Source organism: Hyperoodon ampullatus (assembly GCF_949752795.1).
Source record: "Hyperoodon ampullatus genome assembly, chromosome: 17".
Taxonomy (NCBI): domain Eukaryota; kingdom Metazoa; phylum Chordata; class Mammalia; order Artiodactyla; family Ziphiidae; genus Hyperoodon; species Hyperoodon ampullatus.
In genome coordinates this window covers 27,155,332-27,176,072 of record NC_136930.1, presented here as the reverse complement: position 1 = coordinate 27,176,072, position 20,741 = coordinate 27,155,332, and the positions used below count along the sequence as shown (strand labels likewise).

Sequence of the window (20,741 nt, the reverse complement as noted above, 5' to 3'; positions counted from 1 at the left end):
GTAGGTCACCCTCAGACATCTGTTCCCCACCCAGACAGGATGGGGTTAAAGCAGCGGCTGATTAGGGGCTCTGGCTAACTCAGGTTTGTGGGGAGGGTGGGGTACATAGTTAAAATTGGAATGTGGGGGGAGCCTGCAGTGGCAGAGGCCAACATGACGTTGCAACAGCCTGCAGGGAGCAGTGTGTTCTCCCAGGGAAGTTGTCCCTAGATCATGGGTCCCTGGCAGTGGCGGGCTGCACAGGCTCCGGGTGGGTGCCGGGGTGGTGTGGACAGTGACCTGTGCTTGTACAAAGGATTCTTGGTGGCTACAGCAGCAGCATTAACGTTTCACGCCCGTCTCTGGTTCCGAGCTGATAGCCGCAGCTCTCACCCATCTCTAGAGCTCGTTTAGGTGGCGCTCTGCCTCCTGTGGGCACATGGGAAAGGAATCCCCTCTCCTCGTGCACCCTGAAACAATGGTCTCTTGCCTCTTCAGCAGTTCCAGACTTTTTCCCGGACTCCCTCCCGGCTAGCTGTGGCGCACTAACCCCCTTCAGGCTGTGTTCACGCAGCCAACCCCAGTCTCTCCCTGGGATCCGACCTCCGAAGCCCGAGCCTCAGCTCCCAGCCCCCGCCTTGTCGGCTGGTGAACAGACAAGCCTCTCGGGCTGGTGAGTGCTGGTTGGCACCCATCCTCTGTGTGGGAATCTCTCCGCTTTGCCCTCTGCACCCCTGTTGCTGCGCTCTCCTCCATGGCTCCGAAGCTTCCCTCCCTCGCCCACCCCCTCCCACCCCCGTCTACGCCAGTGAAGGGGCTTCTCAGTGTGTGGAAACTTTTTCTCCTTCATAGTTCCCTACCAGAGGTGCAGGTCCTTTCCCTATTCTTTTGTCTCTGTTTTTTCTTTTTTGCTTTTGCCGTACCCAGGTACGTGGGGAGTTTCTTGCCTTTTGGGAGGTCTGAGGTCTTCTGCCAGCATTCAGTAGGTGTTCTGTAGGAGTTGTTCCACATATACATGTATTTTTGATGTATTTGTGGGGAAGAAGGTGATCTCCACATCTTACTCCCCCGCCATCTTGAAGGTCTCCCCCTGCCTTCTCTTTTGTCTGTATCTAATCTCCCTCTATCTCTCTTTTATAAATACATCTGTGATTACATTTAGGGCCTACATAGATAATCCAGTAAAATGCTCCTCATCTCAAGATCCTTGATCACATTGGTAAAAACTCTTTTCCATATAAAGTAAGATTCAGAGGTTCCAGGGATTAGGACCTGGTGATCTATATCTATCTATCTCAATATCAATATCAATATCTATATCTATATCTATCATCTATATCTATAAAATGAGTTAAATATTTAAAAAATATATATAACCTTATACATATATATATATATATTTTAAAAAATATTTAACTCATTATTTAATGAGGGAACCAGTGAGATGTTATAACCAGTTTAAAAGAGAATTCAAACAATGTGCACACATAGGCAGTCAAGAATGTCGAAATAAATTTACAAGTAGAAGTAAAAGTGGCCAGTATCCATGGTAATCACTGCATCCACTAGACAAAATTCACTTATATCTCTATTGTCAAAAATCATTTGCATTATTGTGAGTATTCTGCAACTTAGAGTTGTAACATAGCTTAAAGACATTAAAAAGCACAAATAACTAAGAAAGGTATACTAGACAGGACATCCAATAAGTTCCCCACCCCAATTTCAAAGTCTTTAAACAAGTTGTCATGACATTCTCTCCCTTCTTTTTTTTTTTTTTAATAATGCCTTGTTTATTTTTATTTTTACAGGGACAAAATAAAGTCATTATTATTATTACTGGATTTTAGAAACTTTAGTGTCTTTATTTCCGTTTTAATGCCAGTTATTGTATTGATTTTAGGGTTCCACAAAATTTGGGAAACATTTTGATGAACTTCTCTTACTAGATATGAACTTAATTGACCTGGACGTATTTTTTGAGGGCCATGATTTAACGTATCACACTTTATATAGGCTAAACACAGAGATTTGAAAGTAAAATATGTTCTTTTAATTGGTATCACTGCGAAGAGTTTAAACCAGTGAGTAGAAAGTAATGCATAGTATTTATTAATATCAATTACAGATTTACAATATTTTCTTTATTTTTGCTGATGCAACTATATTCATTCATTCAACAAATATTAAGTATCTGCTATACACTAAGCACCTATGAATTTATCTTCCTGGCAATGACTTTTTGTTTTTTTAATTTACTTGTTTATTTTATTGATATATAATTGACATACATTATATTAGTTTCTGGTTTACAACATTATAATATTTTTTACACATGGAAGTAGGCTATAATTAAGTGACTAGGGCATATTATGCCTTTTAAACTTTGTGTGTGTGTGTGTGTGTGTGTGCACGCATTTAAAATTTTTGACCAAGAAGAAAGTGGTGAGAAACATGTTGGGCACTATGGAACTAAGGCTTCAGTTACAAGGAGAATAATTTGAATTGTAAGGAGCTTGAATATGTAGCTAGGGGGGTGGCTTTGATATGTGTAGCTGGGGGTTGCGCAAGAGGTAGAGGCTTTGTGTTTGTGTGTATATATTTTAAAGCAAAGGTTACCTTTAAGAATGTATTCATTCATTCATTAAACATTTTACATTTTAAAGTTTCTTATTTACAAAGATTTCTTTAAGGTCTTTTTTTCCTGTTGAAGTACCTTCATCATGGTCTTCAGATGGTGAAACATTAAACAGTAATTGTAAATAACAAGTGATTTTGACAAAACAGACAGAATGTTGATTAAGGTGAACATGAATCCAGTAACACAGGAGTCCACTGAACATAAAGATAAGCCCATAGACATGCTCTATTTTAGGAGCCTGAATCAATGGCGTCAAAATCAGAAACAAAGATATAGCTATGCATCCAAATATAAATGGCAAAGGCACCTGAAAGTAAAAAAAAAAAGATTAAGATTAGTGATGACGTTGTCCTCAGGTTTCTATAAACAACATAAGAACATTCTTTCTCATGGAACAAATGTTTCCAAACTATTACATTACAGAAAGTAAATCAATGCAGACTGATTGATTGTAAAAAAGTGGAACTGTATTTTATTCATTCTATAGTTTTCATGAATGCCTACTCAATTCATCAGATATTGTCATTTATTTACTAAAATTAGTTATTCATTTTTAGGCATAGAAAAAAATACATTTAAACATCATCAAAAATTAACTATGTCATTCTAGTATTAATCATTGAAGCATTCTTAGTTTTGGTAATTTGAAAATCCAGTAATGTCATAACTGAAATATTTGTTTATAATGCTTCTTTAAGGGAGCATGTGTCAGTCTTTCTTAGGGAAGCACCATCAAGTAATAGAAACAACAGCAATACTGGAATAAGAAAAGTCTGGTTAGAAATGCAATCTCTGTTATTTTAATTGCTCATTCTTTCAAGAAATATTCACTGAATTGCTTGGTGGCATGTGCTATGCTAAGGATACAGAGGTATTTAGGACAGATAAAGAAGGTTCTTCTCCAGGGAGCTTGTGACACTGACTAGCAGTATAACTTTGGTCTACCTAAGTAATCTGATCTTCAGATCCATTTGCAGAGAACCAGAAGGTGGTTCCCCAAGTGCCTGTTCCACAGGGACCCCAAACACGGCACAGTGAGACCCTCAGGGCCCCGCACCCCTACCACAACTGAAGGAAGGACACGGTGGGTTGGCGGGTACTAATGGATCATTAATGTTCAGAGGTTTTTAATCAAATATTCCTGAAATATGTGTGTGTTGTGTGTTATTACAGTTTAAATATAAAGTCTGAGTGTCGAAAAAAATAGGGTCCTCTTAGACTCATTTGCAAAATGAGTTTTTTATCTAATGCTGGTCTCCTAAAATCTTTGTCAGAATTGCATACAGTGTACTTCAGTAAAATGTGTTCAACAAATGGCATTTCTTAATTAACTTTATAACAGTGATTTGTATACATTTCTTACTCTTCTATGAGGCTAAGAAGATTCTTGATGGAAAAATTCATCTTTGTTTCTATGAACTGCCTAGCAGAGTGCCTGAAACATAGCAGATAGTCACTGCATATTTGTTGAATAAATGGATGACTGAAATTCAAGATATTATTGTTTTCTTTTTTCAACTTGGGACATGGCCATTTTTTGGGGGGGAAGAAAGTCAAAACTGTCTAAGCTAGTGTTTCTTAAAATATGGTCAATCGACCTCTCTGCATAAGAATCCCCAAGATAATCGATAAATACACAGATTCCTAAGGCCCAACTAAGACCTAATAAATTAGAACCTCCAGGGGTGAGACTGGAATTCAGATTTTTAACAAGCACACTCAAGTGGCTTTATGGTCGCTGGCATGAAATATGGGACTATCATTTTATTGTCTATACAATCTCTACAACCAGGAAGTATCTTAATTATATGGGCCCCCGGATTATATTTACAACATGATTAAAGAATAAAACAAAGACTGTTTGGAAAGTTTTAGGATTTACATTATAGCAAGGTATGGCTTATTTTATACCAAGGCAAAATAAATGAAAACTAAAAAAAGAAATGAGGGAAATAAAGAAACATGGATAAACACTAAATTTGGCTCACAAAATGCATGCCACAAAGCCCCATATAGATTCTGAAAGCAGGCCACCAAAAGGCATAAGCAAATCAGTTGTTTAGAAGAGGCCCAAGTATTTCTGATGCTAAGATCAGAGAAAATTTCCTCAGTGGATCCTTTATAGAATAAAAAATTTCATCACTATCTTTTCAGTAAATATAACAAAAATTTGGTCTCTGAAATCAGGATGTGTGGTTTAAATCCCAGCCCTGATCCTTTTATCTAGAGTAATTTACTTAATCTCTGAGATCTAGGATTCTCCTGAGTTAAATGGGGGTAAAGCTAAGAAAATCTATGCCAGCTGTTTGACCTGAATCTGTTCACCCCTCCTTCTAATTCACTTTCTACACTATTGTCAGAATGGTCTTTTCAAATGAGAGTCTGATGTTATTTCTTTTGCATATGGTTACTTAGGCAGTTCACACTCATACAAGCATACCCATCTGAGGGAGTAAAAGGGGGCTGATATCTAGCTCACCAGGCTCTGTGCCTGGGCACGGGGCTGGGGCTGCCTAGAGAGAGTGGTGCTTTGTTATATTTTGCACAAAGATACTCTAGGAAACTACAGTAGCCCTGCTGACATTACCTAGAGGATAGTGATTCTATCTTGCTAGGTAAGTTCAGGTTCAAAATTTTTGTAATCACCTAAACTGAGGTTTAGATTAACATCTTATTGTATAAAATAAAGACCCTATCAAGGCCATACACAAGAAGAGTATGCCACATCACCCTCATTTGTTCATGGACTGAGGAGATGCTTTTGAGCTGGGCAAAAAGCCCTCCCCTCAGAAGTGTTATTGCCTAGCTCCTGAAAGATGACAAAAAGGATAACATCTGTCTTCATTGAGGAGAATCAGTTTTGATATTTTACTCTAGAAACATCAGACCAAATGCAGGCCTTACAGTCAATTACACATCAGTAAGCTGGGAAATGGAGGTCTGGTTCAGATGTTTCGTAAATTTGACTCATGATTGGTTAGAAGCATCCCATATAGAATAAGAAATTATATTCCTAGACAGAGAATAGAAGCTTAATATTAACATTTTAATTTTGATTTACCTTGTAAGGTCTAGGTAGATTGGGTTCCTGGTACCTTAGTTTAAGTAAACCTATCATATGTAACCCTCTTAAAAACCATGTTGCTAATCCTGAATATTTTATTAAATTGATCAAATCTGAGGTTATAATAACAACTGAAGTTAAGATGATTATCTGGCTGACAGCCATGGTTGGACACGAGTGGTTATTGAGCATCGAGAAGATCAAAGGCAGTTGTCCTTCTTGGCTTGCTGTGTAGATCATCCTTGATGCTGAAAGCACTGTACAACACATGCTGCTAAATATTGAAGTTGAAATTCCAAAAGAAATGACCCACTGCATGGAAGGGATTATTTTGTCCGTCCAGGTGACAGCAACAGCATCTATGAAAATTTTAGAAAAATTTCAAAAAAGTCAGTCCCTTTGCTTGATTGAAACTATGGCAATAATTCTTCACTTTCTCTGCAACCATACCCTTTGTAATACGATGTTGCAGCTCCTTCCAAGAAAGGGAGTCTCTTTACTTATTCTTGAATACGGTCTGGCCTTGTGGTCTGTGTTGGTCAGTGGAATGCACTGGAAGGGGTAATCTGCCACTGCATTTCAAACTTTCTAAGACTAGCTTGTGTGTCGGATTTAGGAGGCACTTTTCAGGACTCAAAGAGTATTGAACTTAGAATAAATCTTATAAGTGGGACATTAAGCATGAGGAAGGCATCTAAATCAGGTGGGGGGTGGTGAGATGGCATTGTGAGGGAGGCAGAGAGATAGTATTTATTCTGGAAACACAGCAAATTGTTTAGAAAGTCTGACGTGTGGTGAGTGTGTGTGTGTGTGTGCAAGAGAAGGCAGGAGATGAGGATAGAAAGTTAGGCTTGAGTCAGACCTTGGAGAACCTGCCATGGTCAGGTTAGGAGTTGAGAGTTGGTCTGAAGGAAGATGATGATGGAGTGATGGGGTGGTAGTTGCAGCAGTTGTGATAGTGAGACTGGGAGGAGATGCAAGAAAACAAGATGATGGAATATTTAAGCAGGGAGATGACAGGATTAGATTTGTGTTCTATAGAGTCATCTCTAGAGACTGAGTGGAGGCTGGATTGGAAGGAGGAAGTTAGAGGTGAGCGTATACATTAGGAGGTTATTGCTGTAAGTGAAGTAAGAAAAATAAGGGCCTGGGCACTGAGTGGGGGCAAGAAGAGGAAGAAACACCCAAAGAGAGAGATGTTAGTGACGTGGGTCTTTACAGAACTTGCTGTCTGGTTTGGATGTAGGGTGAAAGGCAAATTATAGTTCTCCCCCTCATTTTCATAGTTAAAAAAATCTCCTTTAGTGTGTTACTGTATTCCTGTGTGACCAAACTGTGGGAAGCATCGTGTTTCTTTTTACTTTTAGAAATTTATATTACTCTTTTTCTTTTAGAATCAACATAACATTTTTATACTAGTCTCAGAGAAGATGCATAAATACACCTTTTGACTTTTGGGGCCATGTAAAATATCGTTTTTTAAAAAAATGAACTTCAAAGCTTCTTATTTTTGTAAAGGCTTTGAATGCAGATGATAGAAAAGAACTCCACTTCAGTGGTGTGGCTCACTAGACTGATCCTCTTTGTGACCTCTGGCCTTGAAAACACATCCATTACAGGGAAATTCTAGTTACTGGAGTGACACAGTCAGCCCCTCCAAAGCCACACACCATATACGTATTCATAGACCCCTGTGCCTATCTGTATATACAATATTTTTGGAGTCTATGTTTTTGTTGATGTATTATTTGGCCTCTATCCAGAATATTTGAAGAGTTAGTTGTTCTCGATAAATGAATTTTCTAGATAACCAAACTTCTCGTCTTTCAGGAGTAACTATTTTTTAAAAAATAAAATTTTGTAGAATTTTTCTAATATATTTCAAATACTATTCTGTCTTTTTAAAGTAAAGTGAACATAATGTAACACTTTTTAAAAAGACACCTTTTTTTAAAAAGGTGTCATAAGACACTGAATTGTATGTTTAAAAATGGTTATATGGCAAATTTTATGTTATATATATTTTACCACAATAAAAAAAGGTGTCATAAAAACTCATCACTTGATTCTGTGGAAATATAATTATTTGGTATTAAAGTGTTTTTTTTCTGATCATAAGTACAACATGCTAATTGTGGAAAATATGAATGGTATAAAAAAGGAAATAAAAGATATCTTGCAATATTATCATTCAGGTGGCACCATTTACTATTAACTTTTTGTTGTATCTCCATTTAGTCATGTGTATGTTATATGTATTAATAAAATTCATCATCTGATATATATTAATAAATATTCATCCTATTGCTTGCTTTGCTGATAGGCCCTATTAGTGGTGGTTATGCTTTGATTTGGTTTGCTTGTGTTGAGGCATTTTAGTATGGTGGTTGAGAACACAGGTCTTGGAGTCAAACAACCTGGATTTGAGTCTGTCTTTTTCAATTACTAGCTGTGTAACTTTGAGCACCATGCTTAATGGAATTGGGAAGAATATATATATATATATATATATATATATATTTTTTTTTTTTTTTTTTTTTTTCTTTTTGCGGTAGATGGGCCTCTCACTGTTGTGGCCTCTCCCGTTGCAGAGCACAGGCTCCGGACACGCAGTCTCAGCAGCCATGGCTCACGGGCCCAGCCACTCCGCGGCACGCGGGATCTTCCCGGACCGGGGCACAAACCCGTGCCCCCTGCATCGGCAGGCGGACTCTCAACCACTGTGCCACCAGGGAAGCCCGGGAAGAATATATTTTTGAAGGTCAGACCTCGCAAATTGCTGTCCACATTTACAATCCATTACTAGAAATAACCTGGACAAGAAAATCTTTTATCATTAGAAGAGCATGACTGAGACCTATTTTTGAATCTTATCAATGCTGTTCATTATTTAACTTCCCTCACTACAGTTTCCTCATATGAAAAATGAAGATAATGAAGATGGTACTGCTTGTTCCAAACAACTATTTTGAGGTATCTGGGTGCACCTTAAAGGGTGGAACATCTTCTAACAAAGTGTTTCTTCTTTGCCTTCTTGCCTTGCTTGCTCCTGTTTCTCCTCATCTCTTTCCTCTTTCTCCTCCATCTCTCTCTTCCTCCTCCTCATTCTCTTTTCAGTTCTTGCTTCTTCACATTCTTCTGCCCTTTGACCTTAGTCTTTAGCATGTGTTTATTTTTTTTATAGGTTTTTTAGATGATTATTTTTCCTTTCTTGTGAAAACCAAAGCAGAACCACATCACATTTACACCCTTATGGGTGTATCAAAAAAATAGCAGTATATAGGAGTCCCTGTTTATTCAGAGGAGGTAGTAGTGACTATTTCCTCTTTGTCTAGACACATTCATACCTGCAGAGATGATTTCCCTGGGAGTCAAAACTGCCAGGTAGGAAACATTAGCCAGTAAGTAAATCACAGCCACCATGGGAAGGACAGTAATCAGAGATTTGGGAATATTTTCACCAGGATTTTTTATCTCTCCTAAAAAACACAAATAAACTCATCAGAAAAGGTCATATTATTATGAGACTTTTGAAGACTTCTTTGTAATGAAAAGGATGAGAAAGTATTATTCATGTGTCTGTTATTTCCTCATCTGCTTGACTGATTCTACTCCTTTGCAAGTTTTGCCTGAAAGCTTGGATTTCTCACCATCTTATACTAAAAATCCAATTATTCCAAATATTTCATGATTATGGATTTACAGTGATGTAAAAGACTATTTAATACAAGCTACTATGTATAAAATGATAAGCTACAAGGGTATATTGTACAGTGCATAGTATATAGCCAATATTTTATGATAACTGTAAATAGACTATAACATTTAAAACCTGTGAATCACTATGTTGTACACATGAAACTTATATAATGTTGTAAATCAACTATACCTCAATAAAAAAAGAGAAAGAAATGAAACAGGGATGAGAGCAGAGTGGGGGGAGGAAGTTTGCATTAAATAAGTTAGCCGAGAAATGACATTCGAGGGAAGACCTAAAGGAAGTGAGGGAGGGAACTATGTGAAGAACTCAGTAGGTAGCTGTCTATGCAAAGGGATCAGTTGGTGCAAAAAGAAAGCAGACTCCCCCTCCCCATGCCATGGCAGCCTTTCGTGAGCGCATCTATGTCTTGCTCTGTCACAGAGGTTTCCAAAGTGTAATATTGAATATCCATGATAGCATCAAGGACATACTGTGCTTTGTCTACATTTCAAATACAGAGGAAACTGCAGGGACTCAGAGAGGTTAAGAGACTTGCCCAAGGTCACACAGCAAATACGTGGTGAGGGCAGGACTTTAACCACGTTTGGTCTGACACCAGACAGTAACCACTGCACCCTCCAGCCTTCACGTAACTAGATCTCTTGGACCTTGAGGTGATGGATTTCTTGGACAGAAGGTGCCGAGTTCTTTCTGACACTTACTCCCACCCTCTTAGATAGACGTCCTCAGTTGGGAAAATCTTTGAGGTCCTGCTTTAAACCAAAAGCAGGGATGATCTCAAGGCACCTAACAATGTTTGGGTCAGTTTCTGTCAATTGTAGGGGCCTTTTGGTCAGTTTCTGTCAATTGTAGGGGCCTTACCTCAGGGGAGGAGACATTGCATCAACAGTGAATTCCTAAAATTGACATATTATCTCAAAATTCCTAAACATCATACTGTTTTTCTTAAAAAGGAAGTTCAGGGGAGTGGTTAAGAGCACAGGCCTGGACCTAAATGGTCTGGGGTTCTAACCTGGCTGTGACCCTTACTAGCTTTTGGACTTTGGGAAACAGGTTTTGCAGTTGGCAACAAAGATTGCCAGCTCACAGATTTGTACAAATAAAAAATGTACAATTGTTTAAAAAAAAGACTGTTTGGTATGTAGCATGTCTCTTCATCCCATCTGAGATATGTAATTTCTTCCTTTTTTTCAGAAGTAACGGTTCTCTCATCATCTCTTTCCCTCAAGCAAATTGACCTCTGAGGAAGTTCCTTTCTCATCCTTACTCTCCCAAGCAAACTTTTCCTACCTAGGCAAATTTACTGTATTAAAATGACTACTGAGTCATCATAAGTAAGAAAGGTGTGAATGGAATTCAGGATCTTATGGGCTATGAATAAAATAATAAGAGGAAAACAATTTAGAGTCCATCAGGCAGTCAAGAGATTGTTTGAATCTACCCAAGCAGTGAAGGAAATTTCTCGTAAGCCATGTAGAAACGAGACAGTCTGTCCATCCAATTTCCAATTGGAAAGAAATCAGGCGATATTGATATAAAATCAGTGTCAGCTGAATTGTGAGGTCTTGGGGTCCCCTATTACTATAGCAACGGTGTGACAGAACCAGCCTGTGCATATGTGACTTGAAGCATCAAGTGCTCAGATCACATGTCTTATCTTGAATCTGGGAAGTGTAAGTAACTGTGTAAGCTGGGATGGTCCACCCAGCAGCTTCAATCACCTGAGATAGTGACCCTGATCCCCTGTGTGGGTAAATGATTTTACAACTTGACTGGCAGGTTCTCCTCTCCTACAGCTTCTGTGAATAATGGCTGCTAATTCCCCATAGTTGAACCCTTCTCCTGAGAATTGCCCTTAGTCCTTGGGTGATTTGGTAGGGAGGGGAGGAAGCTGTCTTGCTTAGAAAAATCTAGAAGTTTACATTCTCCCCTCAGAGGCGGCCCACAGTCATTTATGAACTGGTAAAAGGTACAAAAGCCCATCCCTAATGCCTCAAGTTGGGAACATTTCGTAATATTCTTATTCTAGCAGTACTGTCTAATAAAAATATACTGTGAGCCATTTATGTAATTTTAAATTTTCTAGTAGCTACATAAAAGAAAAACCAATGAAATGGAATTATTAATATATATTTATCCCCAGATATCCAAAATGTTATCATTGCAGTATGTAACATTTATAAAAAAAAGTATTAATGAGCTATTGGACATTGTTTTGCTCATTCAAGATTTTGATTTCTGGTGTGTATTTTACACCTATGGAGCACCTCACTTTGACTAACTACATTTTAGATGCTTACTAGCCACATGTGGCTGGTGGTTACCAGGTTGGACAGTGTGGCTCTGCAGGATCTGGCAGAGTCTAGACTTCAGCTGAAACCACATGTTTGTTCAGCTCCACCTCCCCACCCTGTCCTGTTTCCTTCACTCCTCACAGCTGTCTCTTGGAAGTAGGCCCTCAATAAAGTGCTTGCACAAGGATCCCCATCTCAGGCTCTGCTTCTAGGAAACCGCAACAAGAGAAGCCACAATGTTTCAATTTAAATACAACAATGATCAGGTAAATGAAAACCTTTGATACCATTTATTTTCTGCTAAATTACACAATTTGTGCCAGTGTCTTAATTTTTATGAGAATCTGGCATGTTAGATAACCTGAAAGAACAACCTTGTTACTTAAATTTTAAATGTAAATGAATTTTTAGATGTGCGATTTTAAGTTGCAAGTATAGGAGACATTGTTTATAAACAGTATTTAAGTATACAAGAAAACTTAAAATTCATCATATTTAAGATAATATTTTAGTGTTACAGGACATAAGTGATTAGAAAGGCTTTGCAAGTCAGACATTTAAAGTGTTTAAAAATTAAATACATTTTAACATGCAATTAAAACAGTTTATAAATTGTGAATGAGGTTATATTCTTTAGTGACATTTAATATGTTCAATTTAGTAATCAACCGCTTATTAAAAACAAGAAAAAGTGAATTTTATGTAAAATTTTTAGTTTTATATATGTATATCATTATTTATAAGTTAAAATTAATGGTTTATGAAAAGTTATGATTTTTAATTTATACCATAAGAAAATTGACTAATAATTTTAACTCCAACTTTGGAAAGTTATAAAACTCACATTAACATCTAACATGGATTTTTTTTTTCTTTAAGAAGAGAAGAGTAAAAGATAAGAAAAATTTAACCTGTGCCAGCTTAACGCTTTCTTCCTTATCCTACTCTTTTCCCACCACTGTTCAAAAAACAACATCCTTTGTAAAGAGTCCTTTGAGAATATTGTCTCTTGGCTCAGCCTGGCCATTTTTTTCTTTTTCTTTTTTTTTTTTTTTTTGCGGTACGTGGGCCTCTCACTGTTGTGGCCTCTCCCGCTGCAGAGCACAGGCTCCGGACGCGCAGGCTCAGTGGCCATGGCTCACAGGCCTAGCCGCTCCGCGGCATGTTGGTTCTTCCTGGACCGGGGCACGAACCCGTGTCCCCTGCATCGGCAGGCGAACTCTCAACCACTGCGCCACCAGGGAAGCCCAGCCTGGCTGTTTTTAATGTGGAAATTTCCTTATCCTCTCTAACAGATCCCAACTTTGGTCAAATCCTTAGGACCTGGGAGTATTACCAAATTTTAAGTGTGTCTAGGAAAACAGTGGCTTGTGTTTCCTGTGGTATTCCTGTCTTCAGTGTAAACTAAGACCAGGGCCTCTGATCTCCAACCATAGGAGAGGAGCAGCTTATGGTGGGGGCTCTATCTGCTTAGACTCTCCTGCTTGGTCTCCCATAAAGGGAGGGGAAAGTTTTGTCTAATGAGCCTTTTCTTCACGCTCATGTGTGCACAACTTTAGTTTCTGGAGGACTAAGCTGGATTTCTTGAGGGTGAATGAAGTCTGTCATAGATTTCCATCTTGCAGCAACTTAAGAGAATGCGTGCTTCAGGCTCACCAGTCCTGAAGAAGTCCTTTTTTTCTCCCTGAAACTGAGATAAAGTACCCCTCCCCCCCACATCTGCAGTTTCACTTTCCATGGTTTCATTTACCTGCCATTAACTGTGGTCTGAAAATGTTAAATAGAACATTCTAGAAGTAAACAATTCATAAAGTTTAAATTGCATGCTGTTCTGAGTATTGTGATGAAATCTCATGCCATCCTGCTTGTCCTGCCCAGGACGAGAATCATCCCTTCTTCTAGGATCCACGCTGTATATGCTACCTTCCTGATCCCTTAATATAGGAAAAAAATCGTATATATAGGGTTCAGTCCTATCCATGGTTTCAGGCATCCATTGGGTGTCTTGGAATGTATCCCCTGTGGATAAGGGGGGACTATATTGCAACATGCTAAGTGTCAGGAGGGTTTCCAAGTATTCATGTATATTCTGTCTCTGAAAAGTTCCTCTAATAGGAAGCCAATCAGGGTATTGATGAGACCAGAAGTCACCACTTGTTCTGCGCCACTTGTGCACAGACCTGGGGAACTACCGTTTTCAAGTCTGCTTGAAAGCCCTGAGGCTTTGGCAGAGGAGTGGTTGCAAATCCAAGTGGGTGGGGCCGTTATTAATGCAACTTCCTTTAAGGGTCAGCCAATACTGTATATCCCTATTTCTCCTCCTAAATTCCCTTCACTAACAACAGGAATTCTAGGCAGATTATTAAATCTGAGGCTCTCTTTAAACTGCTCACAATATTAATGTGCTTTGTGTGATGCTGATTTTCTAAACAGAATACCATGGTATCTTGTCTGATTGTTCCTTGCAAAAGTCATGTTATGGAAGCAGTGGCCTTTTGTCCTTTTGTAACTGAGTGGATAGAACTCAAGTCCCAACAGTTCTCTATGTCACTAGAGACTCCTTTGCATATTGTCAGACCTGCTACTTAGATGGATGCACTGATGGCTTTGAGACCTAATATAATTCCTTATTTCAGAGGTAAATATAAAGGATGTACAGTAGTGCTTGGGATGCAGTGTTATCCCTTTGGGAGGCCCTGGTGTAAGAATCTAGACACAAGCTGTCTATTCTGTTTATGATTAGTTAGGAATATGACAGCTCAGGAACTCGGAGAACCAAACTTAAGGGAGATAGTTCTTTCTAGCGAGAATCGCCTTATTTTGAGACGGAAGAAGCCAGATCTCTAAATCTGGTAAGTTAATGAAGTGCTGGTTCTGATAGCCAGCCCCATTCAATTAGCCACAAGTTCTGGCCATGTTACTGTACTCATCGCATTCGACCTTCTGCTCTAATAGTCTTCAGATCCAGAAAATTTCACTAGACATTTCAAATACAACCATATTGATCTGAAGTTACACTTCTCTATCAGTTCCAGATATGGGATTCTTGTCCTTAGTTCAAGGTTTAACTTGTTTGATAACAAATCAAACCAAGGAGTAGGGGGAGAATGAGATGAGTGCTTCAAACAGAATTGGGTCTAAGGCTGCATTGCGCTGTGTCTTTAGGTAATGATCACTATTAAGAACACCTGGGCTTGCTCTAGTGCGATGCTTTACTTTAACCAAGGGGTGCACCAACATCTGGGTATTTATTTTTGCAGAACCCACCACTGCCCACTGACTAGGTGAACCTTGGAGGATGTAGTTCCAAAAGCAGTGACCTGTGAAACTCTGCCTCCATATATATCCAATATTTTCACTTATGACTCATGTGCCTTTTAATGGCCAAACTAGCAGCAAGGTGACTGCTGGCATAATTAATTTGTGCTAGGTAAATTAAAGTCTTATTTGAAAAGCCTTGATATTTAAAAATTTGTTAATTTTATTGCAAGAAATTTCAAGCTATCTATTCTGTTTACGATTAGTTAGGAATATGGCAGCTCAGGAACTCGGAGAACCAAACTTGAGGGAGATAGTTCTTTCTAGCGAGAATCACCTTATTTTGAGATGGAAGAAGCCAGATCTCTAAATCTGGTAAGTTAATGAAGTGCTGGTTCTGATAGCCAGCCCCATTCAATTAGCCACAAGTTCTGACCATGTTACTGTACTCATCGCATTCGACCTTCTGCTCTAATAGTCTGCGGATCCAGAAAATTTCACTAGATATTTCAAATACAACCATATTGATCTGAAGTTACACTTCTCTTCTCTTCTCTAAATTTCTCTGTGAAATTTTAATTTGTCAATTAAAAAAGGAAAATGCTAAAGTACTTAAAAATCATATCAACTGTTAAGTTTTTAGTAATCTACATGAGTGAGCAAAGTGTCTCATTGACCAGGGAACATAAAAAAAATTCAATAATTCAAGAATTTAGAATTTGAAGAAATCATCACTAAAAGTTTTGATAAAGTATTAAGGACATTTCAAACATAAAATCTATAGCAATGTTATATTTAGAGGAACAAGCTCCAGTTTCTTATTAAAATTTTTGCAAAAATTTTGTTTGGAAGTCTTATATAACTTCAATATTTAATATATTCCTTAAATTTTAATATTCCTATAATTTTAAAATGAAAAAGAAATATAGTGAATTGTTTTCTATTTATTTCTTTTGTTTATTCTAGAGAGCTATGCAACTATTACCAAATTCATTTGGTACCATGACGTCAGAGGGGGTAGCATTGCCCTGCAGAAACAACAGTGCATATAAGCAGGGAAGCATGGATATTACACCAGTCCTTGAAACTGTAAAAAATGGGAAGCATTTTAAATACCACTAATGTGAAAGTGCGGTAAAGCCATTCTAAGGAATATTATGCAGCAGTTAAAAGAATGTGTTAGATGACTAAGAACTAATATGGAAATTTCTCTAAGACATATTGTGGAATCAAAATTAGGATGTGACATTTTACCAATGTGGTAGGGGATATATAAAATCTGTGATAGTTTTATTCTTTTACAAATGGATTATGTTAATATATTTCTTATAAAATTGATATTTAACTCAAAATGTTTTGAAAAATTGTTAGAATAAAGTACGGTAAAATCTGAGAGTGGTCTTAATTTTCTCTTGAAAACTTTATAAAATTCCCAAGTTTGTGATAAGGGAATGACCTGAAAAACACTAAATTCTGCGTATATTATATAGATAAGTATCTACCAAGTCTTAATGATGATTAAACTACATACATGTAGAGCATGCAGAACAGATTTAATTCAATTCCCCACAAATAAACAAATCAGATATATCTTTCTCCACAGACTTGTAGACAAAACTTTATGCTTGCGACAAAAATATTTCAGAAAACGATTTACCTGCTATGCTGTTCAGGATTGACGTGCCAGAATATGCAAACAATCCTTGTAGGAAGGCTTCTGCAATCTGTGAAACTTTAGGAAGTTCAGCATCGAAAGCGTTCTCAAACCTGGCTATGTTCTCTTTTTTCCCAATCCCTAACAGCACAATCCCAGTGAGGGAAATAAAGCAGAGGACAGTCATCTTTGCCACAGTACTGATAGTTTGAAACAAAGCCACTGTTTGTACCCGTCGAGTATTTAGAAGTCCCAAAGACCACAGAATAGCCAAAGCTAGACACTTCTTTGGTAGCTCTGGAGCTGGGCACCCGGCATAGAAAGGCTGAATTGTATAGGTAGATAATAACAAAGTTTCAGTAGCTAGTCTTAAGGGATGAGTAAAAAGTTTGATCCAAAGACTGAGGAAAGCAACAGAGGATCCAAGAGATCTTTTGAGGAAATAATACTGTGCTCCGCTTCTAGGGAATGTTGTGCCCAGCTCTGCGTGACTGAGAGCGGAGATCAAAGTCAGCACAGCACAAGCAGCCCAAATACTCAGGGAGACAGCTACATTCAGGGAGGAATATTTTAATACCCCTTTAGGAGACACAAAGATTCCTGCCCCTATTGTGGCACTAAATATTAAAATGTTTCCACGGAAGAATCCTATTGCCCTCAGGAGTTGCATGCTTTTGCCTTTTTCCTGTTCTTTTTTAATCCTGAAAAATAATTTTAAAATTTCATGGGGATCACTAACTCTTATACATTTCCCCCCATGATTCTTCTGCAAAGTGCTTTCTTGATTTAAACATTGTCCTTACATAAGCATTTTATGACTGCCGTTAACTTGGTTTTGAAAATGATTAACTTGTGAATTGTTCTAAGATTTTATGAACTCTTTTAAGGCCAGAGTTAAAATGTTTCTCATGTTAATTATTTAAAAATTCAAATATGCCTGGTGATGGCTACACAACATTGTGATTATGACTAATGCCACTGATTTGTACGCTTAAAAATGGTCAAAGTGGGCTTCCCTGGTGGCGCAGTGGTTGAGAGTCCGCCTGCTGATGCAGGGGACGTGGGTTCGTGCCCCAGTCTGGGAGGATCCCACGTGCCGCGGAGCGGCTGGGCCCGTGAGCCATGGCCGCTGAGCCTGCGTGTCCGGAGCCTAAAAAGGTCAAAGTGACAAATTTAGTGTTATATGTATTTTGCCACAAGTTTTAAAAAGTTGTAATATACAAAAAACGTCTCTAAATGGGAGAGTCGTATGGTATAGGAATTATATCTCAACCACAGGTACTCTTGAGGGAAATTTTACCCTGAATTGAACTTACTGCTATTGGAGATAGATGAGGTTGCTGGGGTTTCTATTTACTGATTCCTGATCCAAGGATGTTCCGAAGCATGCAGTAGATAGCTGTCTGGATTATTTATGGTATTACTTGTAGTTCTGGAATTAGAGCTGCACACAAGAAAAGGAGCTGGGGAAAAAAGAAAAAAGAAAAAAAAAAAAGGGAAGAAGCTGGGGATGGACCACTCCAAGTACATAGAACTAGCAAGTATTTAAGCTTAGGGACAAGAATGCTGCCATTGGAGGTTTGACGTGATTGGACTCTTGATATATTTTTAAAGTAGACCCTATAGAATTTGCTGATGATTTAGATGTGGGGTTATGAGAGATTGAAAGGAATAAGATTGACCAAGGTATGTGGGCCTGGCAACTGAAAGAATGAAGGTGTCTTTACAGTTTCTATTTATGAATGTATCTATCTGCCTTTTGATGACCTTTTTTCACTATTAAATTCAATGTTGCATGAACATTCTTTACAATTTCTTCTTTAATCCATATTTGAGTTTAGGATATTCATAGAAATGGAATGGTTAGTTCACAGGGTTCTGCTGTTTTATTAGATGATTCCAAATTTCACAGCTTTGTCAACATTTAGTATTGTCAGACTTAAAGTTTTTGCTGATCTGATGGATGTGAAAATATATCCCAGAAGTATATTAGACTTGTGCCCATATTATACATGTTTACTCTGCTTTCTGTATTTCCATCTTTTACTTCTTTCTCCATGTTTCTGTCTAGGTATTTTATTTTGATGTACCTTCTGATTCACCAGTTACATATTGTCAAATGCTTCTAGGGGAGAAGTGATGCTGAATGTCAGGCTCACTTCTCCAGTTTTCTTTTTTCTTCAGGATTTTGACTGCTTAAACCCTTACTGCTTTGCTATATTTCTTATTTTTTCAAATAGACATTTTAATATTTTATACATTTTTAATTATTTTTGGTGGAAGGGTTGTTTTGGTATAAGCTAGTTCACTCACTTGGAAACAGAAGCCTCTACTTATATCTACTTGTACATAACAGGCAACTTCAATACTGATATGTTAAGGTGGAACTCTTGTTAACATTCTAATTTGTCTCAAGCCTCAGTAGATTTCATTACCACTCAATTGATCAAAACTATATTTAAATATCTTTGATACTTTCCTTCATCCCCCACATCCAAGCCATTACCAAGTCCTCTTGGTTCTATTTCCAAATCATATCTTTATTTGATCATGTGTCTCCAATTCTACTACAAATAACTTGATCTTAGTCACTATCATTTTTCTTTTAGGTAATGGTGAAAAACTCTGAACTCATCTCTGCTTTAGCTGCTGTCTTTTCCAACTCATTCTCCATAGAAAAAGATAGACTACTCTAAAAGTAAATTTAATGTTCTTTCATTTTTTGATTAAATTTAGAATTAGGTACATTGTGTTTATTTTCACTTGTAAATTCTATCTTTTGAACATTTTCATACTATTTGATGCTGGTGTGTAATTCATAATTGACCTTAGACTCAGATTAATTGCTTAATAATTATTTTCTTATTAATTCTAATATATTGATAATCATTTAGTCTGTAGATAATGACAGTTTTGGTGTTTTTTCCTTTTTGTTTTCCTTTCTATTGTTTTAAAATCTTTTGATATCTAGGACACACTTTAGAGAGATAAACATACAAGAATGATCACAGCAGTATTGTTTCTCTTTGTAAAAATTTTAAAGCCATATAAATGTCTGTCAAACGGGAGAATGAAAATATGTATTTTACTACACTTACGCAATGCAATATCACAAAGCTGTCAATATGAATGAACTAAAGATAATAGTGTTAATGTATATATATTTAAAAGCACAAAATTGAACAAAAGAGCAAGTTGCACTGTATATATACATAATATACATAGTATGTGGCTATATAGTGTTAATATTAAAAAAGAATGTCATCTATTATTTATGATACATACATATGTGATAAAAATATAATGGTATTCAAGATAGGGGCTACTTCTTTTTTTTCTCTTTGTCCACGTCAGCAGCATGTGGGATCTGAGCTCCCCCAGCAGGGATCGAACCTGTGCCCCCTGCAGTGGAAGTGTGGAGTCTTAACCACTGGACTGCCAGGGAAGTCCCAAGATAGGGGCTACTTCTAAGGGTAAGTGGGGAAAGGAGAGTTGCCTAGCACTCTTTAACAATATTTGTAGTGTTTCATTTCTTAGGTTGAGTGTTTATTATTCTTTATATTTTAAAAAGTGTCTAAGTATTTCTTTATCAGATTATATGTACTGCTTACAACTCTCCAATGGCTTACTATTGCCCTTAGAATAAAATATCAACATAATATGGTCTATGAGGCTCTACAAGATCAGTTTCCTGACTATTTTTTCCAATCTCCTCTCATTCCCCTCTCTTCTTGTTCAAGACACGTGAGTCACACTATTCCTCAAATCCTTCACCAGTTCCTAGTTTTCTTGCCTTAAGAAAGCTCCTTCTTTGGGTCTGTTTGCTCATTTGTAAAATGTGGATAATAAAAGTACATAATTCATTGGGTTATTGTGAGAATTAAATGTGTTAGAACATAAAAAGTTCTTGGAATGGTACCTGGCGTATAGTAAACATACAGTAAATATTAACAATTATCATTGTTAGTATTAACGTCACTGATGACATAATTTGATCATGAAAGACCTCTCAGGGGAAGCAGTATTTAAACTGAGAACTTAAGATGCAGGGACTGGGAGGGAGGAGAATTTCAGGAAGAAGGAAGAGATATGCAAAGCCTCGTAGGTGAAAAGCAACTTGATGTACTCAG

At 37.6% G+C, this 20,741-nt stretch overlaps 1 protein-coding gene across 1 annotated transcript in view; it reads right to left on the bottom strand.

Annotated features, from left to right (window-relative positions):
- The window catches only part of LOC307065316 (solute carrier family 7 member 12-like), a gene marked incomplete at both ends in the record, with an annotated part of 32,184 nt that extends 14,903 nt beyond the window's left edge, over nt 1-17,281 (bottom strand). Inside the window, 4 exons of the mRNA XM_079722142.1 lie at nt 2,658-2,927; nt 5,682-6,043; nt 9,032-9,163; nt 16,615-17,281. Coding sequence (XP_079578268.1) covers nt 2,658-2,927; nt 5,682-6,043; nt 9,032-9,163; nt 16,615-17,281 — 1,431 coding nt within the window. The remainder of the gene's footprint in view (nt 1-2,657; nt 2,928-5,681; nt 6,044-9,031; nt 9,164-16,614) is intronic.
- Between the last annotated feature and the right edge of the window lie 3,460 nt (nt 17,282-20,741).